Consider the following 26405-nt stretch of genomic DNA (forward strand, 5'->3'; position numbering starts at 1 on the left):
ATAAATATTTAACTGTTCCAATATCACAGTTTACGCTTTGAGTTGCATAGTATGTGCATTGATTGAAAAAAATAATTTTTTTTAGATTTACAAATGTATTTAAATATATTTTTTAAAATATTAAAACAAATTATTTTTAATTGATAAATATTTTAAAATATTATATTATATTTTATTTATTTATTTGTTTAATTATGCCAACTTGGGAACAACCTATCATGCATAATTTAAAAAGTTCATATGTGCACTTTGCTTGTCCTCCAAGATTATATGTTTTTAGGAAATACCAGCAAATTCCACCTGAAAACTGTTAGTTCAATATTCCTGTGTGTCTTGGGAATAATTCAGCATATTTAGGAGCTGCAGCGCTGTGCTTTTTTAAAATATGATAAAATATACACTTAAAGTGTCTGGCTGCACCCCACCCTGTGTAGATCATTAGCATGTACATAAAGCTGCAACACTGTTCTCCGTCTGTAACACGACCCCCTCCAACGTCCGCCGGCACTGTTATGATCGTCTCTCATGGTTTTAATAGACGCCTGGCTGTGTGTGCACACACACACACACATATTCTCACATCATCTGTCTTTGAACATCAGAATGTGTAATTATTTTGTCTGGAGGGTGTGTGTGCGTGTGCATGTTGAATATGACTGGATGGCCTGCTACCCAGTTTAACCCTGGGAGAGCGCGTGTCCTCCTGGGGAGATGTGAAGTGTCATCTCCTGCCGGGCCTGAGCGTGTTTTTAAAGCTGGATCTCCAGGGAATGACAGACTGCTAGAGTTTTGAAGCCACTGAACCCAGAGTTTGATCGGCCATGTGAAATATTCTGTGCATGACGGTGAGATTTCATGCAGTTTTCAGAAAGCTATAAATATTTAACTGCTCCAATATCACATAGTTTAAGCTTTGAGTTGCATGTCATATGCATCGATTGAAACCTCAGCCGGTCTTCTACACTGAGAAAAAAATTGGTGTTGACACTGTTTTCTCTCAGAAATTGCTGGCAAATTTCACAAATAATTACAAAGGCAAGAAACGCATTGAATTGAATGTAAACTTTTGTAGTAGAAAAACTGAAATAGTATTTTCCTGTAAAATACACTCTTAGAGATGTTCTTTTTCTGTGTAGTTTTGTTTGTTCAGATCCGTTGTTGATGTGTATCTGGGTTTTGGTTATCAATTGTGCAGAATAAGACCAGGAACATTTATTAGGAAAGCAAAAAATGGTTTAATATCATATTAAAAAGGCCACAGAATGTCTCTCCCCGTCTAGAGTTGATGAATGTTTGGTCGAGAGACACTGATGTCAGCGGTCTTGTTATGAAACAGACCTGTCATGTCCGTGAGCCCATCGCTGTGTCAGAGTCGAGTGTTCGGACATCAGACAGACGTTCAGATGAGTTTCTCTGAGGTGCAACAGGAGGACGTGAGTGAACGCATGCGTCTGACGAGAGACAGGTTTATTTCATTTATATGGAATGTCTTCACTGGAAGAAAACTGCATAAAAAGTAGGCTGTGTCTCAGACTGAACGCCCATGCATGCGCCTTGCATATTGCCTAAAATAATAAATGCAAATTGGACACAAATATTGTAGACTGGGTTGATGCATTTAGTTTGAGGAAGAACTAACTACAGGATTTTAACAAGGTTGCAAGATTGATGTCACGAGGTTATTTGAGGTATTTAGTAGCTTTGTTTTCTGAATTATGTCCATGAAAGACAGGAATTCTGGTTACAAACTCTGCACACATTTTACTATTTTTAACAGTTTTATTCTGTTCAGTCAGACTTTTTTTTCTATTGTGACATGAGCTATAAACTCACCCCTGAATGGGATGTTAAAAACATGTCAAATCTGATTGGCCGCTTGGCATGTTAATCAAATGCTCTCATTCTGTTCAAATTTGGTTGTGAGAGACTATACATTTTTATCCAACTAAAACTACTAAAATGCTAAAATTACTTATCATTGTCAATTTTCTCTTATTATTAGTGCTTTCAAACGATTAATTGCGAATAATCGCATACAAAATAATAGTTTTTGTTTGCATAATATGTGTGTTCTGTGTATATTTATTATGTATATATAAATACACACACATGCATGTATATATTTTGAAAATATTTACATGTATTTATATGTTTATATTAATAAAATTTATATTATAAATAAATATATTTAATATATAAACATAACATATTTTTCAGAAATATATACTTGCATGTGTGTGTATTTATATATACATAATAAATATAAACGGCATGCATGCATATATTATGTAAACAAAAACTTATATTATGATGCTTTCAGTGTAATTTTAGTCTCCGGATCAGACATCTTGTGTCTATCCACACCCTCTCACGCGTCTTTGTTTGCTATAATTTTCTTAACACCAGCTTGAACACGAGATTAAACCGCGTGTGTGCCAGTTCTGTCTCTGCATGGCTTCACGGAGGTAATGAAAAGCTGTTTCTGGCCTGGCGTTGCAGGTCTCATAGAGGCCGTTTCACGCAGCTGGAGGCAAATTAACCCACATGTCAGGGAAAGATTTCCCAAACCTGTCAGCTGATTCCAACGAATGTCACAACACCAGCGTTTAATTAGCGTGAGGCAGGAGTAATCATAAACCTGTGTTTCTAGGAGTCTATCAAGAAGAGCCCAGAATTACATGCTCAAACTGGGCCTGCTTGACGAGGCGAATCCATAAATTCACATTTCCTACATTTATAGCAGCGGCTATTTTAATAGCTGTGCTTCCGTCACTCCTCGCTCTATTACACCTCCAGAGAGACGAGAGCTATTCTTATCCTGATGAATGATGCTTCGTTCTGTGTGATCTCACTTGAGCTCAGAAAACCCCACCTCATCTCTGTCAGCATGTTGTTTTAGTATTATTTATTTATTCATATTTGTATTTATTTTAATGTCAGTTTAAAATGTAGTAATTTTATGTCCTTCTGTCATTTTTTTATATTTCTGTTTTGCTTTAACTTTTGTATATTTTTAATAGTTTTTAATCTAATATTTTATTTCAGATTTATTGCAATTAATGCAATCTTTATTAAATCATTTTCATTAACTATAATGACACTAACTGCACAATAACCTGATTAAAAAAATACCAGTTTATTTGTTTAGAGACATTGCCATTAAGTTGAAGTTTTTAATTTGAATCATATATTTCTGCCATGAGTTTATCTGCAAATGCTGATTGTTTTTTGCAATTTTTATGGAGTTGACAGAATTGTGATATGAAATTATAATTGTGAGAAACTGATTCACAAGAAAAAGTGAGAATTATGAGTTTACTTTTTTAATTGCATAATTGTAATCGCGACTTTTTAATCTCGACATTTGTTTATTGCAGTTGCAAGTTTGTTATATATTATATAAATTCAGAATTGCAAAAAAGTCAAGAGTTTTCATTTGGCAATTCAGCTTTTTAAATTGCATAATTGTAATTGTGACTTTATCTCACAATTGTGACTTTTTCTTGCAATTGCCAGTTTATATCTTGCAATTTTGTCTCAAAATTGTGAGGTGGGAAAAAAGTCAGAATGAACTTTTATTTTTTGCATTCAGTAGCGAAACATTAGTTTTAGCGTGGGAAAGATGTTTTGAAGGGGTTAAGCAGGTGGGATTTGTGCATCAGCATCATTTAGCCTGTTTCCAGTCATTATTGCGATTAAAATAACATTTTGGAATCCGAGCCGCTCACTGTGGCTGCAGTTGGCCTGTAGACATGAAAACCAGGAGTAATTGTGCCAGTGTTGAGTGTTTGAAGGATGCAGCAGCCAGGTGAGGATAAAACAGTGACAAACCACACTGATGACATCTGATGTCTCGCCGGTACGTCACAGGACAGCCATCAGGTGATTATCATGTCATTTACGTGTAGACGACCTGATAAACAGAGCGCTGATTCACAGGTACACGCTAGAACTACTTCTTATGGTGTGTTTGGTGGTTTTCAGGTCTCAGAACTTGCTTCTGGTTTTTGCATGTGCTCTTTGAGACAATAAAGGGGAACCAGCTGTGAATGAAGCCCTTTGTTTACTTGAATGAAAAGCACCTGAGGTTTGTTAGATGTGTGTGTGTGTGTGTGTGTGCGCGCTGAGGTCAGTTTAATTACCAGAGACCAGACCAAAGTCCCAAAGACTTACTCACTTCCTCATTCCTGCTGTTTCACTGTCTTTGTCTCTAAAACACTTGTGTACTTGTGTTTTGGTGATTTGAAAGGAATTATGACTTTATATCTCAGTGTGGCTCACTATGGCAGCTCGGTTTCTCATAATTGCTTTAAATCACTGTGACTTTGTTTCTTATTATAAACTATTTTATCCTTTGTACTATTTTTGTAATTTTCTTTAGTTGGGTTTAGGGTGTTTATTCACTTATATTCTTCTTTTTAATCTTCTTTCTTTCTTTCTTTCTTTCTTTCTTTCTTTCTTTCTTTCTTTTTTCTTTCTTTCTTTCTTTCTTTTTTTTCTTTCTTTCTTTTTCTTTCTTTCTTTCTTTTTTCTTTCTTTCTTTCTTTTTTCTTTCTTTTTTCTTTCTTTCTTTCTTTCTTTTTTTTCTTTCTTTCTTTTTCCTCCATTCATTCACCCATCCATTTATTTTTAGCTATTTTTTATTAATTTTATTTATTGACCTATTTCATTTATTTGTTTTATTTAATTCATCCATCCATTTATTTTATTTATCTATTTATTTGCTTCTTCTTTTTTATGCATATATTTATTTTATTGATTTATTTATTTACTAATTTGTCTCTTTATTCTTTTTATTTACCTATTTATCTATCTGTTTATTGTTTTTATGTATTAGTTAACAAATTTTTTATTTTTTATAATTAACTATTTTTTTTAACAATTTTTTATTCCTTTTACATAGGGCCTAGATGTGTGCATGTGTTTTTAGTCACATCTTTTTGTAGACACGTTTATCAGCAGATGAACTTTAACACCTCGACTCTGTGCTTAGTTTAACTAAGGCGTGTGTGTGTGTGTGTGTGTGTGTGTTCCTGATAAAAGAGACCACAGTGATGACAGACCTCTGCTAAATGTGACGGCACTGTCTGAAATGTGAGTCTGCATGGGCGTTGTGTGTGTGTGTGTGTGTGTCTCTTTGTGTGTGGGTCAGGTTTTGCCTATTGTGAGGACTAAAAGGATAGTGCAACCTGAAATCAGCTACGTTAAGGGGGACAGAGAGAAAAATGACTTAATATACATATAAATAATGATTTCAGGAGAATATAAAACTGCAGAAAGGTTTGTGTGAGGGTTACATGTAGGGTTAGGTGATGTAAAATATCATTAGCTCAGTGTAAAACATAGAAGTGATAGAAAAGGGTTTAACATAACAGATCCCGTCACTCTCAAACAGTCGTTGACCAGCTGTGTGTGCCTGTGTTTAGTATTACTGTGACTTTAACACACTCGTGTTGTATGTTTGTTTGCCCTGCTGCCTTTCTGATGTCTGTTTGCTCATGGCTGAAGTGTGTTTACAGGTAATACAGTTTCCTATTTGTATTATCTGTGTGTGTGTGTGTGTGTTTCTCAATCTCGGCTATCATGTTACACCATTCATAGCCAGTCAGTCACAGATCAAACACATAGTCTTTCCTGTTCACCTGTGACATCACATCAGGGAGGCCACAACCTCTTAAAACACACACACACACACACACACACACTCGCTCAGAGTCCGGCGGGATCCGGAGGTGCTGTTCTTACAGGAATCCTGCCGAGATTGAGTGTCAGTATGCTGGACGGTGTTTGGTGAGGTGAAGTTTTATTAGACTATCTGCAGACGTGTATTTGTATGTCCGTGTGAATGATCTGACACAATCTGAGTGTTGAGATGTTCACTTGATGCTAGTGATGGACTGACTAAGGTTTGGCCATTCTCAGTAAATGTTGTGTAAAATATATGTTAATTTCATTCAGCAGGCTTGTGTGCATCTCAATTGCGGTCATTAAATAGCTTTATGCTGCTCTCTGTTGGCACTGATTGACTGATATTAATGTTGACTGATAATAACAGCTACTTCTACTAGAGCTGATAGTGACAGTTTTGTATGTAAAGATAAGGGTTGTGTTTGTTTTGTCAGTATCTGATGCTGTTATCTCTGTGTCTTGTTTGGATTGTGTGCCTAGATTTGCATATTCAGAAGTATTTGACACTTAATTTGCCCATGAAACTTTATTGGGAAATGGCATAAAGATTTTAGGGTAGAGCTCACATTTACGTTTATTCGTTTAGCAGAGGCTTTCATACAGAGCGATTTGCCTTAGTCAAAAATTGCCATAGTATATACAATGGTTTAGTTTAAAAAAATTAAATTAAAAACATAAAATTAGTGGTGAAATGAAATGCAGAACAGAAAGTAATAATAATTGTATTTATTATTATTATTATTATTATATTAATGTTTTTGTTCGAGGAAAAGTGCATCTTAGTTATTGTAAGTGGTCTGTGCCCCCCCTTACACATGATCTTTCTAGTAAACTAGATTGCAAATAATTTTTATTTTTTTCATGAAAGTAGTATTCCATGTCATCTGTGTGGTCATTAATGTCAGCTCATAAATCTGTATGTGTAACATTTAATAAAACCATTTGAGCAAAATGTTTAAAATAGTTTTAAATGGAGAAGAACATGTCACACTGCAGCACATATCAGCTTCCCAAAAGCATTTCATATTAATGGCCACAAACCAAAAATAATACAGTCTGTCCAGTATTACATAATCCTGGTTTATTGAGTCGAGGTGTCAGGACTGATGTCAGAGCCGCTGCACTGTATCATGTGCTTTCTACAGCAAAGACGGGGCTGTTTGCACCTTTCAGCAAAGAAAACTGTTTAATAAGGGAATATTCACTATTGCTCTGTGAGGATTGGTGATTTGAATAAACCTCTAAAGCTGGAGGTTGGTGATTTTTTTTTTAATTTTTTTTTTTTATTTATTTTATTTTATTTTTTTATGTTTTTGAAAGAAGTCTGTTTTGCTCATCAATGCTGCCTTTATTTTATTACAGACACAGTAAAAGCTATAAAATTGTGAAATGTTATTACAATTTCAAATAGCTGTTTTCTATTTGAATATATTATAAAATGTAATTTATTTCTGTGATCAAAGCTGTATTTTCAGCTTCATTACTCCAGTCTTCAGTGTCACATGATCCTTCAGAAATTATTCTAATATGCTGATTTGCTTATTTTTTTTATTTTTTCTACATTTTTCTATTTTTATCAGTTGAAAACAGTTGTGCGGTTTCATGTTTTTGTGGAAACAATGATACAATTTATATATAACTAATACATACAGTAGTCATATGGTGTTTTCTCCAGTCCTGCGATGTCGTAGTTGAATCTAAATGCTATTAAAATAAGATTGGTGGTAATTTGGTAAATCTAATTATTCTTTCAGTTTCATTCCAGCATCCCCTGCTGTTGATTTAGCCCCTCCCCTTTTCACCTAGCTCTGATTTCTTGTGTGTTTCAGATTTAGCCACGCCCACAGCTGAAGATGTCAGACAATGGGGAAGTAGAAGACAAGCCGCCAGCTCCACCCATGAGAAACACCAGCACCATGATTGGCTCATCCGGTAAAGACTCGGGCCCACTGAATCACGGCTCCAAACCTCTGCCGCCCAACCCTGAGGACAAGAGGCGGAAAGAAGGCTTTATCCGATCCATACTCACCGGAGGAGGAGACAAGAGTAAGTGATTATTAAAACAAGGACTTCAAAGGAATCCGGAAAGAACAGAATTTCTATAGGGAGTCATTCAGGGTCAAAGGTCTCGAGAAGCACCACAAGACATCTGTATAGCAAATACCAACTTTGTGACCATAAACCTTTTGACCTTTTGAGGTTTATTCAAACCAATCTGTTGAGTCCTTTCCCCTTGGGGAAAGGGACATGGTTAGCCGCTTGCAGTTAGTTGCCTGTTACATTACAGTACATAAAAGTTTGCTTGCCACATGAAGAGAGTAAGGAGAGATGACTAATAGGACGAATGCAAATGATTTGCAGATTCTGAGCACCACAGATAAACATCTAATCTTGTAAAATGTGTCCACACAGTACTTTTGATCACGATCTCGAAAGTGAAAGTAAATCAATCAAACTTTATCTATAAAGCACTTTAAAAACAACAAAGTGGACCAAAATTCTATACAGAAAAATAAAACTCATACAAGACATAAAATACAACTAAAACACATTTAAGAGACCATAGAAAAACTCAAATAAATGACCAAATATCAATATCAGGTGTTAAAGGCCAAGCAGAAAAGATGTGTTTTAAGAGACTATTTAAGTAAAGACAAAGAAGAGGCCTGCCTAATGAGCAGAGGCTAATTATTCCACAATTTAGGCGCTGCCACAGCAAAGGCACGGTCCCCTCTAAGCTTACGCTTTGTTTTTGGCACATTCAGGAGCAGATGATCAGATGACCTGAGAGAACGGGTTGGCATGTAAAGGTGTAGCAGCTCAGAGATGTAAGGAGGGGCAAGCCCAATTAAAGGATTTAAAAACAAATAGAAGAATTTTAAATTGAATCCTAAAATGTACGGGCAGTCAGTGAAGTGAAGCTAAAATTGGGAAAATGTGCTCATATTTATGTGTTCCAGTTAAAAGACACGCTGCAACGTTTTGCACCATCTGCAAACGAGCAACAGAAGACCCACTATAACCCCCACATACAGTGCATTACAGTAATCCAGCCGAGTGGGAACAAAGGCATGGATTACTCTCTCAAAGTGTTGAAGATATGGCTTTATTTTGGCCAGCTGCCTCAATTGGAAAAAACTTGATTTAACTACTGCCCTGATCTGACTGTCGAGCTTAAGTTAGTGATGGTTGGCTTGATGTACTGAGCCAAGGCACCCAAATCAACCAGAGGGGTCCCAGTGTTCCCACAAAAAACCATCACTTCTGACTTGTTTTCATTGAAACTTAAAAAATTAAGATGCCTTTATATCAAGACAATCAAGTAGCGGTCTGTCAGTGTCATTCTAAGTGGCACATAAATCTGGCTGTCCGCATAACAATGAGAATTTAAGCACAAATTGTGCATTCAAAAGTGATTTCAATGCCCCACATATTAAAAACGGCTCCCTGATGCCTGCAATTTATATACAGTAAAATTACCCAATGATAAAATTGCAAGAGAAAGCATTGATATATATATTTTTCTTACCATCTTGTATTTATTCCCTTTAGGGTTTCCGTAGTACATTTCATTTCCTTTCCAAACACGGTATTCAGATTTGGGCAAATCCCTAATGGGAAGTATAAAATATTTTGGATTTATTAGGAAGTTAATAGGAAACACTGATTTCTTGAGTCAAGGCTACCCATGCTATAGACTGGTGTGTTTTTATATAAAAATACTGCTGCATTTGATGTCCAGTGTGCACAAAAATATTTGATGAAAAATCGTGAATCTTGAAAAATCAATTTCTAATCGAATCGTAACCCCAAGAATCGATATGAATCCAATCGTGAGGTACCAAAAGATTCCCACCCCTAGTTTGTGGCAGCAGATTCTCACACTCTCACGTGTCTCTAAACACCTGTGTGTCTGCATGTGTCTCCGTGTCAAGAGTTCGTCTCACTCATGCGTTCTGAGCAGCTCGTCATTCTGCATGCCTGTTTTGTGTTAATTACAAGCCCGTTAGCACATCGGTAATATTAAAGACCCTGCCTGGCTTCAGCACAGAGCAGATGAGGATGTTTATAGCAGGCATTAGCAGCATCCGCATACATGAGTGACACACAGGAACTGGAGCAGAGCGTATAAATTGTAATGATGACTTTATGAAGATCAGCACTGGTCCAAAAAACATATGAGCTTAAAATGGCAGACAACTAGTGTTAGTGATGCTTATATGGATTGGTGTGATGTTTAATGGGAATATTTCAGATAGATAGATAAACTACAAAAAGCAACTAGCCTATAAAATGCTACTATCATACTAGCAGCGTGCTAAACATGCCAGCTAAATTGTTAACAAGTGCTAGGGTATGTCAGCATGTTAAAACATGCTCGCAATGTTCTGAAACGTTAGCAAAATGTTAACATGTTAGTAATGTATTAAATCATGCTAACAATGTGTCAAAACAGGCTACTAGCATGTTAGCAATGTTCTAAAGCATGCAAGCAGCATGTTAATGTTAGCGATGTTCTAAAACATGCTAGCAACATGTTAAAACATGTTAGTAATGTATTAAATTACGCTAACAATGTGTTAAAAAAGGCTACTAACATGTTAAAACATTAAAGTTGTTCTAAAGCATGTTAGGAACATGTTAAAACATGCTGGCTATGTGTTAAATCATGATAACAATGCTGAAACATAGCAGCATGTTAAAACATGCTAGCAAAGTGTTAAACATGTTAGTAATGTATTAAATTACGCTAACAATGTGTTAAAACTGGCTTCTAACGTGTTAAAACATGGATGCTACTATCATCTGTCTGTGTTTTCTGAATGGCCCTCAAAACTATAAACTACTTCAGACCACTTCAAACTGAAAACCTTCATGTTTCTCAGGCTTTCTAAAGCCAACATCTAAGTTTGTCTTGACAATCTTTTTTTATCTAGTTTTAACATTTTAATTTATTATTTATAATTTAATAATAACAAGTTATGCAGTAGTTTCTTGTTATTCTGTACTGTATCTAATAAAGACACAAAATAAACATGTTTTACACTAAATATTTGAATAATAGAAGTTTAAACATCCCTTAACTGTTGTTCTCTTCTTTCCCTCACCTGTGTCTCCGCCTCCATCCTCGTCTTCAGCCAATAAGAAGAAGGAGCGTCCGGAGATCTCTCTGCCGTCGGACTTTGAGCACACTATCCATGTTGGCTTTGACGCCGTCACTGGAGAGTTCACTGTAAGTCTGAGCTTTTCCTGCAAGATGCTCTGTTTAGAAAACATCTTTATTGATACATTCAGACATTATTATATATGCATATATTTCTATATTATTAGACTCTCTTTTTGTGACTCCACATTTGATCTAGTATCCAGTTATCCAACCACTGGGAACAAAATATTGATTAGTAATTTATTGTAAATGCTATAGTGGTTTTGAACCATACTGTAGTAAAGTGTATTATACTGAAAATATCATAGTATTTACAACACTTTAATGAATGCTACAGCATACTGTAGTATTAACTATAGTGAACTGATAAACTGCAATAAATATTGTAGTATACTGGAGTTTTTACTACAGTAAACTGTAGTGTATTGTAGTATAATATACCCTATAGTTGTAGAAAACTTAGTAGAGTATTGGTTAAAGTAATTTGTTTATTACTATAGTTGTTATATTACCACAGCAACTATAGAATTACCACAACAAATTAATTCAAATACTTAACTATATGGTTCAAAAACACTATAGTATTTACTATAAATTACTATAGTATTTTTTTTAATGTGGAAAGACAACTTTTTTGACGAATTATGGCCAAATCTAAATGTAAAATACACTTTTACTCTGCACTTGACCTGTAAAATGAATGAACTCAACTGAAAATGCTAAAGAAATCAAGCAGAAAAGGACAAACGGAAAGAAAAATGGCTGAAGATGTTCATTTATAGACTTGCACCCATCAGCAACCCAAATATAGAAAATGAACCTCCAGCAGTTCAGACTCGCAGCATTAACCTCCCGGTCCAGATCTGGCTTCCTCTTTACATCTGGTTTATTATATTTGATGAGATATTAAATGAGCTGTGCTCTTTTCCTGACCCCTAAATCAGTCGTACGTTTCCTGCGTGTGACACTGAGTTGAGTTCAGTTTGTGTAATGAGTGTTAATGAGAGCCGGTGGGTCAGAACTACGCCAGTCAGAGACGCTTAAATTACTTCAGTCCATTAGACCTTAAACTGATGCCGGTGATCCAGCAGCGTGTTTTCACCACAAACACACTCAAACTGATCGCAATGAGACTGTATTAATCATTCAGCCATGATTACCATTGCTTTTGGCACGGCATGCTTGAGAAAGCTGCATTGTGCCTGTCATAGTTCTGGGTGACAATACAAACTGATTACCGTGGTTTACACCGTCTTCAGTGCTTGTTTTTGTGGCTCTCTGTGTAGGGCATGCCTGAGCAGTGGGCACGGTTACTCCAGACGTCCAACATCACCAAACTTGAGCAGAAGAAGAATCCTCAGGCCGTTCTGGACGTGCTTAAATTCTACGACTCTAAAGAAACGACCAACAGCCAGAAATACATGAGCTTTACAGGTGTGACACTCACTTCCATATTAAAGCTATATATATCTATATATATCTATATATATATATATATATATATATATATATATATATATATATATATATATATATATATATATATATATATATATATATATATATATATATATGTAATATATAATTCATTAAAAAATATATATATTTTATGATATGAATATATAAAATGTAAATATATATACATACATGCATGCATATATACATTTGAAATTTGTATTTTATATATTATGTATATTATATTTTACATATAATAATTTATATTTGTATTTATTTATATTTATTCTTATATATTTATAAAATAGCATCTCATTGGATAATGACATCTAATGTTTTTAATCTTCTTGATTTGATGTTTTTTGATACTGGGCTCCATTCACTTCATGAGCAAAATGAAGAACGAATGACTCTGTAAAAGTTGAAGAAAATTTAAAAACTCAATTTAAAGCTTAATTCAGTTTTGTGTAACAATTTCCATACGAATGATTTTTACGCACATTCTACACAGAACAACGGTTTTGCTGTGTCAGATAATTATCTCATTTCAGGGCCTGTGCGTACATCTCATTTTATTTATATATATATATATATACTTTTATTAGTGGCTTTATATCAGCCATTGAACCCTTTATAAATCAGCAGTTGAAAAAATAATACCTGTAAGGTGGTGTCTGTAAATTAGATCTGCTGTGTATGTCTCTTTCTCATTCATCTGTTATTAATTTCAGATAAAGGTGCAGATAACTACAGCTCTACCAACGCAGTGGTGAGTTATTGTGACGTCTGACTGTTTTCCAGTTTTATCAGTGACACGCAGAGAAGCGTTTGAGGTCAGGAGGGGAATGTGAACAAATGTCCTCTCGGCTCACGCGACAGATTGACAGTGGATGGGACGGGAGGAAGTTTGCTGGGGGGGGAAGTGCAAAAGAGAGGAGGGAACTGAGAGCTGAAACTGGGGGGGGGGGGATGCAGTGAACAACAAGGTGACAGAGTCCCATAAGAGCTGCCCACTCAACAGAAGGACAGAAGTGATGCCAGCCACTTCAGGCAGTGCCAGTGGGTTCATATCTCTCTCTCTCTCTCTTTCTCTCTGCACTGTGAATCAGCATCTTTTTCGTTCAGTTCTCCTGCTGAGTCGTGCCGTAGCCCGGACTGAATCAGGTTAGATGTGAAGCGGGATGGGGAGTGAAGTGTTATTTTTGGTGTATCGGGTCAGCTGGTGAGGGTGGAGTGCGGTTGGCATGTTGGCGTTGGGTTTGTTTTGCACTCATGTTGTGATGTCAGTCGGTCAGCCTCACTTCCTGCTCGGCTTGTTTCACGCTCCGCAGAACTCCAAGACCGTTTCCGAGACCCCCGCCGTGGCCACCGTCTCCGAGGATGAGGATGAGGATGAAGCCACGCCTCCACCCATCATCGCACCCCGTCCTGAACACACCAAATCTGTGAGTATTTACTCATATGGCACAATGAGCAGTTGCTGTGGTGTTTTAAGCATTTTCTAGGGTGTATATATTTTTAAATACTAGTATAGTTTTTATAATTAATTATTATTTATAATAAATTTTTTAATTGTCTTTTATTTTTATATTTTTCATTTTAGTGTAATTTTTTGTAAATTTGTGTTTATAGTTATATATTTTTTTTAAATTTCATTTTTAGATTTAGTTTTAATTCAGTTTTGGTTTTTATTTCCACCGTTGCAGTTAGTTGCCGAGGCAACAGCTCTAATTTAATTTGGATTAAGTTTAAGAAATGTAAGAATTATCTCGGTTATGCTCTCGGCTTGAGTTCAGTGTGCTTTATAGGTATGAAAAAATTATACTTTCATTTTGTCAACACTAAGTGCATATAATAAAAAAATAAAATAATGGGTGTAAAATAAAATGCAAATACTCGCTTTGAGATGTTGGAAATTTAAACAATTTAGTTAAGTTTATTTAGGCCTTATGTTTGGGTGGTTGCTAAGGTGTTTTGCAAGGTTATTAATATTTAGAATATTTTTCCTATATTTTCAGTTTTAGTGTCATTTTGAGTAATTTTTTAAATATTACTATATAGATTTATTTTTTTATTTCATTTTTAGTTTTATTTCAATTTAAGTTTTTATTTATTTCCAGTTAGTGATTTTAGAACTTCAACTTAAATTTTTAATTTTCTGTTGTTATTTTTTTTATTTGATTTTTTTTTTTTTACATAATATCATTACATGCTTTGTGTAGTTTTAATAGTTTTTTTAATATTGCTATGTAGGTTTAATTGATTTTTTGTTATTTTATCTTATCTTATGTTTGGGTAGTTGCCAGGTGGTTGCTAAGGAATTTTACAAGGTTGCTAGGCATTTTCTAGAATTTAAGTGTTTCCTGTGGTGTTTTTGATCTATTCGTGGTTGCTAGGCAGTTGCTAATGTGTTCTGAGTGATTGTGATCTGGTTAGCAGCAGTTTTATTTTAGTATTATTTATACTCTAGTATAGTTTTTAATCATATTTTGAATTTGAAGTTTTATTTTTTGTTGCTAGATAGACAGACAGGCAGTTGCTAAGGTGTTTTTAGTGTTTCCTATGGTGATGCTAATGTATTCTGAGTGGTTGCTAGGTAGTTAGTAGGTTATTTTGGTTGGTTGCTAGGCAGATAGTGGTTGTGGTGATTGGTTTCTAGGCGGTTGCTAGAGTGTTTTAAGTGTTTGAGGGCATTGCTAAGGTGCTCTGAGTAGTTGTGGGGTGGTTAGTAGGTTATTGTGGTTGGTTGGTTGGTTAGACAGGCAGTTGTGAGGTGTTTTCAGTGTTGTGGGTGTTGGCTGGCAGATGCAGATGCCTGAGTCCAGTCTGCAGTCTGGAATAATGAGTTTTCTGACTCTAGACGCCTCCAAGCTAACCTGTAATTACCGAATAAATATGCATGTGTTCAGAGCGGCGGGTAGGTGACTGGAGCTTTATTACAGGAGTGTGTGTGTGTGTCTCCCTTCATCTGTCTGGAGATCACGGGATCAGGCCTGGTGGGCTTTGAGGCGCCTGGATGATTAAAGATGCTCCATCAGCACTCATTCATGTGTGGTTTTGATGTGAAGGGGTTTCACACTCATTAGGTCAGAGGAGATGAATGATGTCCTGTAATGTGTTCTCTCACACACACACCCACACACACACACACCCCTCTGCTTTGTACGGTTATAGTGGACACAGGGCATGTAGGGCATGTCTGTGAACTTTGAGCTCATGCTACAGTGTTTACTGAAAAATGCCAAAATTAGAATGAAATATTATAGGGTAAACACAGGATAAATATTGAAAATTTCACTCAGAACATAAGTCACTGAAAAAATATAGAACAATAATCTTGGTTCTGAGAAAAGTAGAGAAAAAAATCTTGAATGCTTGAGTGTGGCTTAGTGTGCAAATATGTTTTGCGGAAATGTATTGGGACTTTATTATTTAATCAAAAATTATCCCTAAAGGACTTTTTTTATTACCATAGTTTTGATTATTCTTTCCATGCAGAACAAATTACAGGGCGAGCTCTTCATTTGGAATGTTAGAAACATTGTTATTTTAGTATTATTTATTATTTTAGTATTATTTATATACTATTATATTATTATTATTATTATTATTATTATTATTATTATTATTATTATTATTATTATTACTATTTGGAATACTATTTTGAAGTAGCTTTAATCAGTTTATACAATTTAAATTAATTTAGTTTTAATTTTGTTGTGTGCTTGTGTCCTTTTCATTTACTTCATTAGTTTTATTTGATTTATTTATTTATTATTATTATATGTATGTTTATTTATTATTATGTATGTGTTTTGTATTATGTTTTTCATTTTAGTTTTACACCATTTTTTTATTTTACAGTTCGTTTTTAATTTAATTGGCAATTTAAGTTAATTTCCAATTTGCATTTTAAGATTTTAAATTTTTAGTTTTACTCATATTTTATTTTATTATTTTGTTTTTTATTTTTTATTTATTTTATTTTAATTTTATTTCAGCTTAGTTTCAGTTAACAAAAACAGTTTTAACAAATTTTAATTGATTTAGTTCAGAATAAAACAATGGTTAAAAATAAGGTTTGTCTCAGTTTTAAAAAAAAAACTCTTCAGACAAATTTATTTTCATTTATGTCTTAATGTTGTGGTGCAGATGTCACTCTGTTCATATTGTACTGGTGTTGTATTAACCCTTCGCTGGTGATTGTTCTGAGGTTAATAGTAAAGCACTGCACTCTCTGAATGTGTGCGATGCTGATCCTGGCTGCTCTGAGCGAGTATCTGGATGGATGCTGCTGTACACAGTTTCCATGGAGTCACTGTAATGAATCAACATCTGACTGCACACTTCAGCTCTTTGGCTGCTTGTTTATGCTCTGTTTTTTGTTTCCAAAATGAATTAAAGAACACAAGCCCAACCCCAGCGTTGTAAAGTATTCTTCTAAGAAAAGAGCAGGAACTTAATACGCGTCACAGTGATCTGGTTCTGTTGGAGAAGATTAAGCACTGAGGCTCCAGAGAACAGAAATCTTAAGGGTTTTGTTCAGCTTGTGAAGGTCTGAGGACAGAATTATATTCACTTGAGTCACTTCAGACCGAGCTGTGCTGGAATCTGTGTTTTATTGTGTCTGTGGGTACCAGCCGGCCGGTCCTTTCCCAGAATGCCTTGTGAATCATCCATCGCTCCATTTGGGCCCCATGTGTGTCCGAGTGGTAAATCATCTGGACTGGAAACTTAGGAAACCATGGCTTATTTTATGTTATTTATTTATTTGCATTATATATTCGTAGCAATTGCCAAAAATACATTGTATGGGTCAAAATTATCGCTTTTTCTTTTATGCCAAAAATCATTAGGGTATTAAATAAAGATCATGTTCCATGAAGATATTTTGTAAATTTCCTACCGTAAATATATCAAAACTTCATTTTTGACTAGTAATATGCATGGCTAAGAACTTTGTTTGAACAACTTTAAAGGAGTTTCTCAATATTTAGATTTTTTTGCACCCTCAGATTCCAGATTTTGTATCTCGGCCAAATATTGTCCTATCCTAACAAACCATACATCAATGGAAAGATTATATATTCAGCTTTCTCAGTTTTGAACAATGGACCCTTATTACTGGTTTTAGGATCCAGAGCGTGCGTGTGTATATATGTGTGTGTGTGTGTATATATATATATATTTGCTTTATTTTTCTACTTTTATTTTTAATTTTATTTCACACTTTTTATTATGTATTATTCTTATTCTATAATTTTATTATATATTAATTTCCTTAATATTTTTTATTTTATAAATATATTTTTTTATGAATTATTTATATTTATCATTTTTTATTTTAATTTGTTTTTCACTTTTTAATTTATTTAATCTAAATTTATTTAATCTATTGATTTTATTTTACTTTACGTTTTATTTAATTTCATTTTATGTATTAAATATATTTTTATATCATCCGCTGCTAATTTAACACGTCTCCACCCCACAGATCTACACGCGCTCCGTTATTGACCCTCTTCCTCCTCCGCTCTCCACCAAAGACGCCGCTACATCGCCCATCACTAACGCGGCCGCTGACGGCGACAGTCCCACCCCGACACCCTCCACCACCTCCGCCACAGCCAGCACCACCAACACCAACTCCAACACCCCTCCACCCTCCACCCCACAAAACACCGACAAAACACGCAAGAAGAAGATGACCGACGAGGAGATACTCGAGAAACTGCGTAAGTGTCCACACCTCAAACCTTCAAGGGTCAGAAGTCATGTTTGTGTTTGTAGAGCACATTGTGGGTGATAAACAGTCCCTTTCAAAATTTGGGGGTCAGTATGATTTTTTTTTTATATAAGAAATTAATACTGTTATTCAGCATGGATGCATTAGATTGATCAGTGACAGTTAAGACATTTATAATGTTACAAAAGATTTCAAATAAATGTTGTTCTTTTGAACTTTCTATTCATCAAAGAATCAGGAAAAATGAAATGTATCACCGTCTCCTCAAAAATATGAAGCAGAACAACTGTTTTCATCATTGATAATAATCAGAAATGCTTCTTGATCAGCAAATCAGCATATTAGAATGATTTCTGAAGGATCATGTGACACTGGAGTAATGATTGTGATTTGATCACAGAAATAAATTACATTTGAACATATATTCACATAGAAAACACTTATTTTCATTTATAATGATATCACATTTTTACTATTTTTACACAATTTTTACTAAACATTTTTGATCAAATAAATGCAACCTTGGTGAGAAGAGACTTCGGTTTTGATTAGTGTATCTTAAAAAAAGTGGAAGATTACTATAATAAAATATGTATTAATGATCCATTTAGATTCGATTTAGAGTATATTTATTTAGTTTCATGTCTCTCTTCAGGTCTCTTTCTCCCCATGTGATATAATAATTTACACACAAATCAATATTTCATGTCCAATTATTTATTTAGTAGCCCTGTAATAAGCAGGATAATGCGCAGTCAGCAAGACATTATTGCTAAATAAACCCCAGATCACCCGTCAAGGTTTATTTTATGTTAATGACCGGTTGACTGCACATTATTCCTGACATATCAAATATGTATGTTTATTTTATGGAGAAACTCAAACCTGCTTGTATCTCTTGCAATGCTTATTTTTTGTGTTGCATTATTTTGCTGTCATTGTTTTATTTTACATGCATTGTTATTGTTTAGCAGTCATTTAGTTTGAGCTGCTGTAGAGATGCATGACTTTCTAAGAACCTGTATCTTATTAAAAACCCCATGCGCTCCAGACGTGCTCAGATCGCCCTCAGCTGGTAAGAACGGGATGCTGCTGCAGTCATCCAGTGTGTCTCTGTCACCTCAGGCCCCTCTCGGCCAAAGATTTGTCATCCTCCATTTAAAACGTCCGTTCATCAATAGTTGCTGGGTTACACGTCAAAATGCAGACGTTTCTGTCTTTCCCTAAATTTAAGACCCCGGCCTTCTTCCTTTCTGTGTTTTCCCAGCCTCCGTCACCTCACTGCCTTTAAATCTGTCTTTTCCTAAAGGTTTAGAGTCCTTTTCCTCCCCCCTTCTCTCTCTCTCATCGCTCAACTTGTTTTGATTGGAAACGATCGTTTGCATGTGTGGGGCTGAAGTCTGGTCTCGGTTCATGAGTGTTTGAGTAACTGAGACGATCGAGTCTTGTAGCGGAGCATCTCTCTTCTTATATGTGACCTCTGTGAGAGCAAAGATTCAGTTTATCCTCATAATTTTTGCCAAACCAAGCAGCTGGAGATTGTATTACATTTATTTTGACAAGCATTTGCATCCATTTCAAACCGCAACATGATATATATTTAACAAAAGGCATAATAATAGACTAAAAGAACAAAGCATTTGAAAAGAACTAGCAAGCGATGCCTGTTGTGAAGCAACAGAGACCACTGGCAGTGTGACGGAGTTGAGCAGAGCTAATGTATATTTCATACACATCTGGAACCCAGCTACTTTGATCAAATAAAAGATCAAAATTAATTTAAGATATATTTGCTTAAATATATTTTTATTATAAACTTTATATCGACTTTTTAATTACTCATTGCAATAAAATAAACAGTATAAAATTACTTTCTATTACCGCACTGAAAAAAACGTGTATAAAAAATAGTTTACTCTATAATTGCTAGTACATTTTTTACAATAAATTGCAAAGAAATAGCAAGTAACACATTTAATTAAATTTGACATTTTTGATGTAGAAAGACTTGAAAATTCTATTTTCATTCTCAAAGTTTTTTTTACAGTATAATAATATTTATTTATTCATTTATGTTACATGTTATGTAAATTTTAAAAATGTTGCATATACCATTGTTTAAGGCAGTCTGCTTAATCTTTGAGCTTTTATATTTAGTTCAACACCTCCGTTGCACAAGGTCATATCAGATTATAAATTCGATTAGTTGTGCAGCTCTTCCACAAACCCTGAAACACTACATTTTCATTCTTCTTTTTTGTCTTTTAAACAGCTGCCTTTTTGTCTGCCTGCGTCTAAGTTTTCATTTTTTTGTAGTGTTTCTTACCTCTTAAAATAACGTGTGACCTTCACTCCACAGGAAGTATAGTCAGCGTGGGCGACCCGAAGAAGAAGTACACGCGATTTGAGAAGATTGGCCAGGGGTGAGATTATTGATGGATGTCTTTATTTATGCCAAATCCCCAAAAAATCTTTAAACAATCCTCATCTTCATTTTCTTCCCTCATCAGTGCATCTGGAACGGTCTACACAGCCATAGACATCGCCACAGGACAAGAGGTGAGACTCTGGTGCCAGCCGGTAACGTTTCTCAATGGTTCTCACACATACGTCACCTAGACGAGTGCTTTCTTCAGGAAGAGTGTGCACTATGACACTATAACATTTCTTCATGGATGGTAAAGCAACATTCAGCACCTGCATGACATATTATTGCATGTGTTAAATCATGTGTATGCAACAAATATAATGCTTAAAATGAATACTTACCAAGCACCACTAATAAGGCAACCATCACTATTATTATTATTGACGAGTTGGCTAATGATTCCATCAATTTTTATTGTGTAAAATAAAGAGAATAGTTTTAGACTTCAATTGAATTTGACTTCAAGTTTAGTTCCAAATGCAATTAAGAAAAAAGCATTCAATTATTTACTACTACAAACATTTATATATAGCATTATATATTATGTGACGCATTATATAATTTTCAAACTTGCATGCACCATTGTAAGGCAGTTCAGTTATTCTTTTATCCAGTAAGACATCACCTAGCAACTGTTTTGGACACCCTAGCAACTGCGTAGCAATGTCCTTTTACCGCCCAAACACCCTCTTTATTAATTTAGCTGTTATATTTTGCATATTTTCTGAAACATGAATGGCAAATATGCCATTTGGCAGCATTTTGTGTCCATTTGGAGAACTGGAGATATTGACGGTCTTTTCAGCATCCACATGCTCTTCACCTCTCGTCGTCATTAACGTGCCTTCGATGGAGACTTCGACATTCTCCTGATCGATGGCAGTGAATCAGGGGATGCAGGAGGGAAACGGCATGTGATATTGATCTGATGACATTCCTCAGAGCTGAACCTGCACACACACACACACACACACAGCTAATCTCAAAAAGCCAATCTTCACTCATGTTAATGGAGCCAGAAACTCTGATTCATTGTCGAGTGAGTCTGAAAGCTTTTATTCTGATGGTTGGTCTCTCAGGTGGCCATCAAACAGATGAACCTACAGCAGCAGCCCAAGAAAGAGCTGATCATCAACGAGATCTTAGTCATGAGGGAAAACAAGAACCCCAACATCGTCAATTACCTGGACAGGTCAGTTCATTAGATTAAGCTTTTTCCTAATCAGTATTTAGTCTTATTTTCCTGTAAAAAATATTTCATTTTAATTATTTTTATATACATAAAAATATATTTAATTTTTAAAATAAAAAGAGATGTGGGTTTTTTTTCTTCTCGGAGAGAATACTTTCATTTTGCTTTATTTTTCTTTTTTTTTTAATATGTATTTTTTTAAGTTATATTTTCTTATTTTTTAATTATGCAAAAAAAAAAAAAAAAAAAAAAATATATATATATATATATATATATATATATATATATATCTCTGTTTATTATTTGATAATTTATTTTTTATTCACTTTTTCTTTTCATTTACATTAGTTACATATTCCTCTTTTGCTATTTTCTTTTACATTACATTTAAAAAAAAAAAAAATTTTTTAAATGTATATTTTCTTTTTATCTTGCTTTTGTTTTGTTATATTTTTTTAGTTATTTTATTTAATTTTTTTAGCTTCTGTTGTTTCATAGTTTTTATATGTATTTTTTTAGACTTTTATAATATTTTTATTTGCTTTTATTCTTTAACTTTATATTTTATTTTAAACTAATATTTTATTTAATTTTTCATGTATTTAACCTTTTTTTTTCTTGTTTTAAGCACAAACTTTGCAAACTTTCCAAAATCTGTTTGACTATGCATAAGTCAAGAAAAGGAATACATTTAAAATGATAATGAATAAAAATAATTAATAATTTAAAATATATTTTCTTTAAAAACAAGTTATCTTGTGATCTAAAACAATTTAGTTTCTAAAGATAACGAAAATTAGATGAATATGAATCTGTAATAAAAAAAAAATTGCGTGATGAGGAGATCATTCCACCAAGCGCTGTTGTGGTGACATCTCAGGCGTTTTCTTGTTCGGCTCCGATGTGTTTCTGCACTTATAAAAGCAGGAGCGTCCAGTGATTCTGTTGTCATGGCGATGCTGCTGCATCACTCAGCGATGTGGCGTGTGTTGACTATGCGCTCTTGTTGCCGTAGTTACCTGGTGGGGGACGAGCTGTGGGTGGTGATGGAGTATCTGGCCGGAGGCTCCCTGACAGACGTGGTGACGGAGACATGTATGGATGAAGCGCAGATCGCCGCCGTCTGTCGGGAAGTGAGTATGCAACTCTTCCAAACCTGCTGTGCTGCCGTGCTGTCTAGCTGCTTACTAAAACAGTCTCCTAAGTGAAACAGAACCTCACAAGTGAATGATCTGGAATGATTTTGGAAGTGAATGGCACTTTGCTACAATGTAAAGTAGTGAGTGTACAGCTTGTATAACAGTGTAAATTAGCTGTTATACAAGCTGTACACTCACTACTCTACATTGTAGCAAAGTGACATTTCTTCAGTGTTGTCGCATGAAGAGATATAATAAAATATTTACAAAAATGTGAGGGGTGTACCCACTTCTGTGAGATACTGTAGGTAGGTGACAAATAAATATTGGACTGCATCTTATGGTGTGACAGCAAAAATGTAGAAAAAAAAAACTTAACACATATATATATATATATATATATATATATATATATGTTAGTGCATATGTTAGTTACATATACATAACTTGGTAATATATCTTAAACTGAAATTAAAACTGAAAATATAAAAGTAAAAGCTAATTCAGAATTTGAATATATATATACTATAATATAAATAATAAACACTACTAAAACTAAAAGAAAATTCTAAATAAATTATAGAAAAATAGAAATATCTACAAATAAACAAAAATGACAGAAACACACAAAATGCTGAAACTTAAACCAAAATGACTTATTGAAAATATGAATAAATAATAGTATGTAAATTATACTATATAGTAAGATTAAGTAATACAATTGTTTACTAAAATGAAATGACTAAAACTGAAATAAAAATAAGTTACAGCTAAATAGAAATATGTAATAAAAATGAGAAACATAAAATACTAAAATTAAAATAAAAACTGAAAATATAAAAATCAAAGCCATTTAAAAATATCAGTAAATACTATACTAGTATATAAATAATGCTATATAGTAATTTTAAGATGAAGTACTAAAACTGAAATAAAAATAAATGACAGCTAAATAGAAAGAACTTAAAATAGAAATAGAAAGCACTTAATAGAATGTTCAAACGAAGCTTGTTTGCAATGCGTTGTGCAGTGAAGCTAGGCGGCTCACTGCGTTCTGCTCTTGTGTCGCTTTGAAACACTCACGAGCCTCTTGTCACTCAAACACAGGACACATGCATTTTCAGGGGCAGGGGCCCAAACCAGAAAAAGGGGCTTGTTAATACAAAATATCCAGTTGTTACCAATATACAATTAAAAGAAGACATGCACTCTGTAGTAATTTCAGACTTTATTGTAGGTGTTTTGATAGATATATGAACACATTGCTGATAATAACAGAAAATATTTACAGTTGAACATTTTCATATTTACCTGTTCCTTTCACAGCAAACCCTTTTTTATTTGGTACTATGTCCTGAAATATCTTGACTTTTATGATTTGCAATTAAGATAAATTAATAATAGATTAAGATGATGTCTCATCTTCAATGGAAGTATTAGACATTTAATATTATACAGCATAAATCTCTATTATATACTAATAAACAACTCATTTAGAACATTTATTACCTTTTTTTAACTATTTATAGGTCTACTATTAAATTTGGGTTTGTAAAATATTATAAATATGATGTGTTATAGATTACTAGTATCGACTAAGACCAGTGATTATAATGGGAAATATAGTTAATTACAAGAATTAAAGTGAAAAACTGCAAAATATGCTTTGATTTAGCTGCTAGCTTGCTGGAGCTTTGGATCCATGTTAGCAATGTTGAACTGCCTTTAGCAGCCTCCCTTCGCTCTTTTTTCTTTTTTTTGTTTGTTTGTTTTTTTGTCTACAAAGTACCAACAACAGATTTGTTGTTAATTATATTACATCTAATTGGATTAAATAATTTGATTAGATATTCTAATTCTAAGAACGTGGATATTTTGTAGAAGTTGTTAGCACTTTTATAAGGTCTTATATAAGGCGATGTAGCAGGCAGGAAAACACAGAGCACATTATTATTACATTATTACATATTATACCCGAGGAGGGGCAGTGACTCTAGCCCCTGGGCCACCCCCCTGAACCCGGCCCTGCTGAAACATGCATGCTTTCATTGCTTTATTAACTCTGTTGCTCTTCTCCATGCAGTGTCTCCAAGCGCTGGAGTTTCTGCACTCCAGTCAGGTCATTCACAGAGACATCAAGAGCGACAACATTCTGCTGGGGATGGACGGCTCGGTCAAACTCAGTGAGTTTGTCTTCTAATTTTTGTTTCAGGCTGCAAAACATTTAGGGCTGTTCTGGGTTTTAAATTGTATATGTAAATCTTGGCCTCAACTGCTGCTTAAATTATTGCATTTCTTATCCCTGGCTTTGACAATGATTTAAAGTAAGCGTGACTATGATGTTTTCATTTGTGCAAAGGCTTCTCAGTGGTTTTATGTTTTTCATCAGTAGAGGGAGTGAGAGTCCAGATTATGCATCTGCCGCTATGCTTCCAGTTTATTTAACAGCAGCCGGTCTAACCATCTCTCTCTCTGTCTGTTTTTCAGCTGATTTCGGCTTCTGCGCTCAGATCACTCCTGAACAGAGCAAGCGGAGCACCATGGTTGGGACGCCATACTGGATGGCCCCGGAGGTGGTGACCCGCAAGGCCTACGGGCCCAAAGTGGACATCTGGTCCCTGGGCATCATGGCTATCGAGATGATCGAGGGCGAGCCGCCATACCTCAACGAAAACCCTCTGAGGGTGAGAATAAAGACTTCTAAGCCACACTCAGTTCCTGTTACTTGGTAATATCATGGTACTTGATGATCATAATATAATATAAAAAAAAATAAACTAACAAAAAAAAAAAAAAAAAAACTTTTTCACAATATTCTAGTTTTTTGGTGTGTGTGTGTGTGTACAGGTGCATCTCAAAAAATTTGAATATTGTGAAAAAGGTTTTTTTTTTTTTTTTTTTTTTTTTTTTGGTAACATTTCAAAAAGTGAAACTTTCATATATTCTAGATTCATTACATGTAAAGTAAAACATTTAAAAAAAATTTGTTTCAATTTTGGTGATTAGAGCTTACAGCTCATGAAAGTCAAAAATCCAGTATCTCAAAATATAAGAATATTTCCTAAGATCAATCAAAAAAAGGATTTGCAAAACGGAAAAGTTCAAGTTCTTTAAAATGTTCATTTATGCACTCAATACTTGGTCGGGGCTCCTTTAGCACAAACCCCAGCATCAGTGAGGAATGGCATGGAAGCGATCAGCCTTTCATATAAGGTGTTAAGACAATACAAGTTTTAAAACAATAATATGTAACAAAAATGTTTTTAATAAATATGCAATTTAGAAACCCCTTCAGTCCAAGACTAATAAATAAAGAGTTGCAAAATCTAGAAAAATAATCTCAAAATCTGTCAGTGCTGAAATATACTTATGGACTATTTTTTTTTTTGTATTTTCTTTATTGTATTTTAAAGAGAATATAAATGTTTATAATATTTCAATAACATATCTGTTCCTGATCTGAATTGTTTAATAAAATTTAGCTTTTTACATACAAAATGATTTATAAAAAAAAGATCTAATTTTAAGTGGAATAAAGCAATCTAAATGTATATAATATTAAAATAACGTATCTGTTCTTTATCTGAATT

The 26405-nt window shown here is 34.3% G+C and overlaps 1 protein-coding gene across 2 annotated transcripts in view; it reads left to right on the plus strand.

Moving 5' to 3' along the window:
• Positions 1-26405, plus strand: part of LOC306843322 (serine/threonine-protein kinase PAK 1-like) — a 50244-nt gene that overhangs the window by 20919 nt on the left and 2920 nt on the right. For both annotated transcript variants that reach the window (XM_079374730.1, XM_079374731.1), the window contains exons 2-13: positions 7518-7734; positions 10827-10921; positions 12142-12289; positions 13042-13079; positions 13642-13755; positions 17805-18045; positions 20416-20479; positions 20567-20615; positions 21564-21676; positions 22692-22809; positions 24899-24998; positions 25303-25499. In XM_079374730.1, the coding sequence (XP_079230856.1) occupies positions 7542-7734; positions 10827-10921; positions 12142-12289; positions 13042-13079; positions 13642-13755; positions 17805-18045; positions 20416-20479; positions 20567-20615; positions 21564-21676; positions 22692-22809; positions 24899-24998; positions 25303-25499 (1470 nt within the window). In that variant the 5' untranslated portion in view covers positions 7518-7541. The remainder of the gene's footprint in view (positions 1-7517; positions 7735-10826; positions 10922-12141; positions 12290-13041; positions 13080-13641; positions 13756-17804; positions 18046-20415; positions 20480-20566; positions 20616-21563; positions 21677-22691; positions 22810-24898; positions 24999-25302; positions 25500-26405) is intronic.

Source organism: Barbus barbus (genome assembly GCF_936440315.1).
Source record: "Barbus barbus genome assembly, chromosome: 23".
Classification (NCBI taxonomy): Eukaryota; Metazoa; Chordata; class Actinopteri; order Cypriniformes; family Cyprinidae; genus Barbus; species Barbus barbus.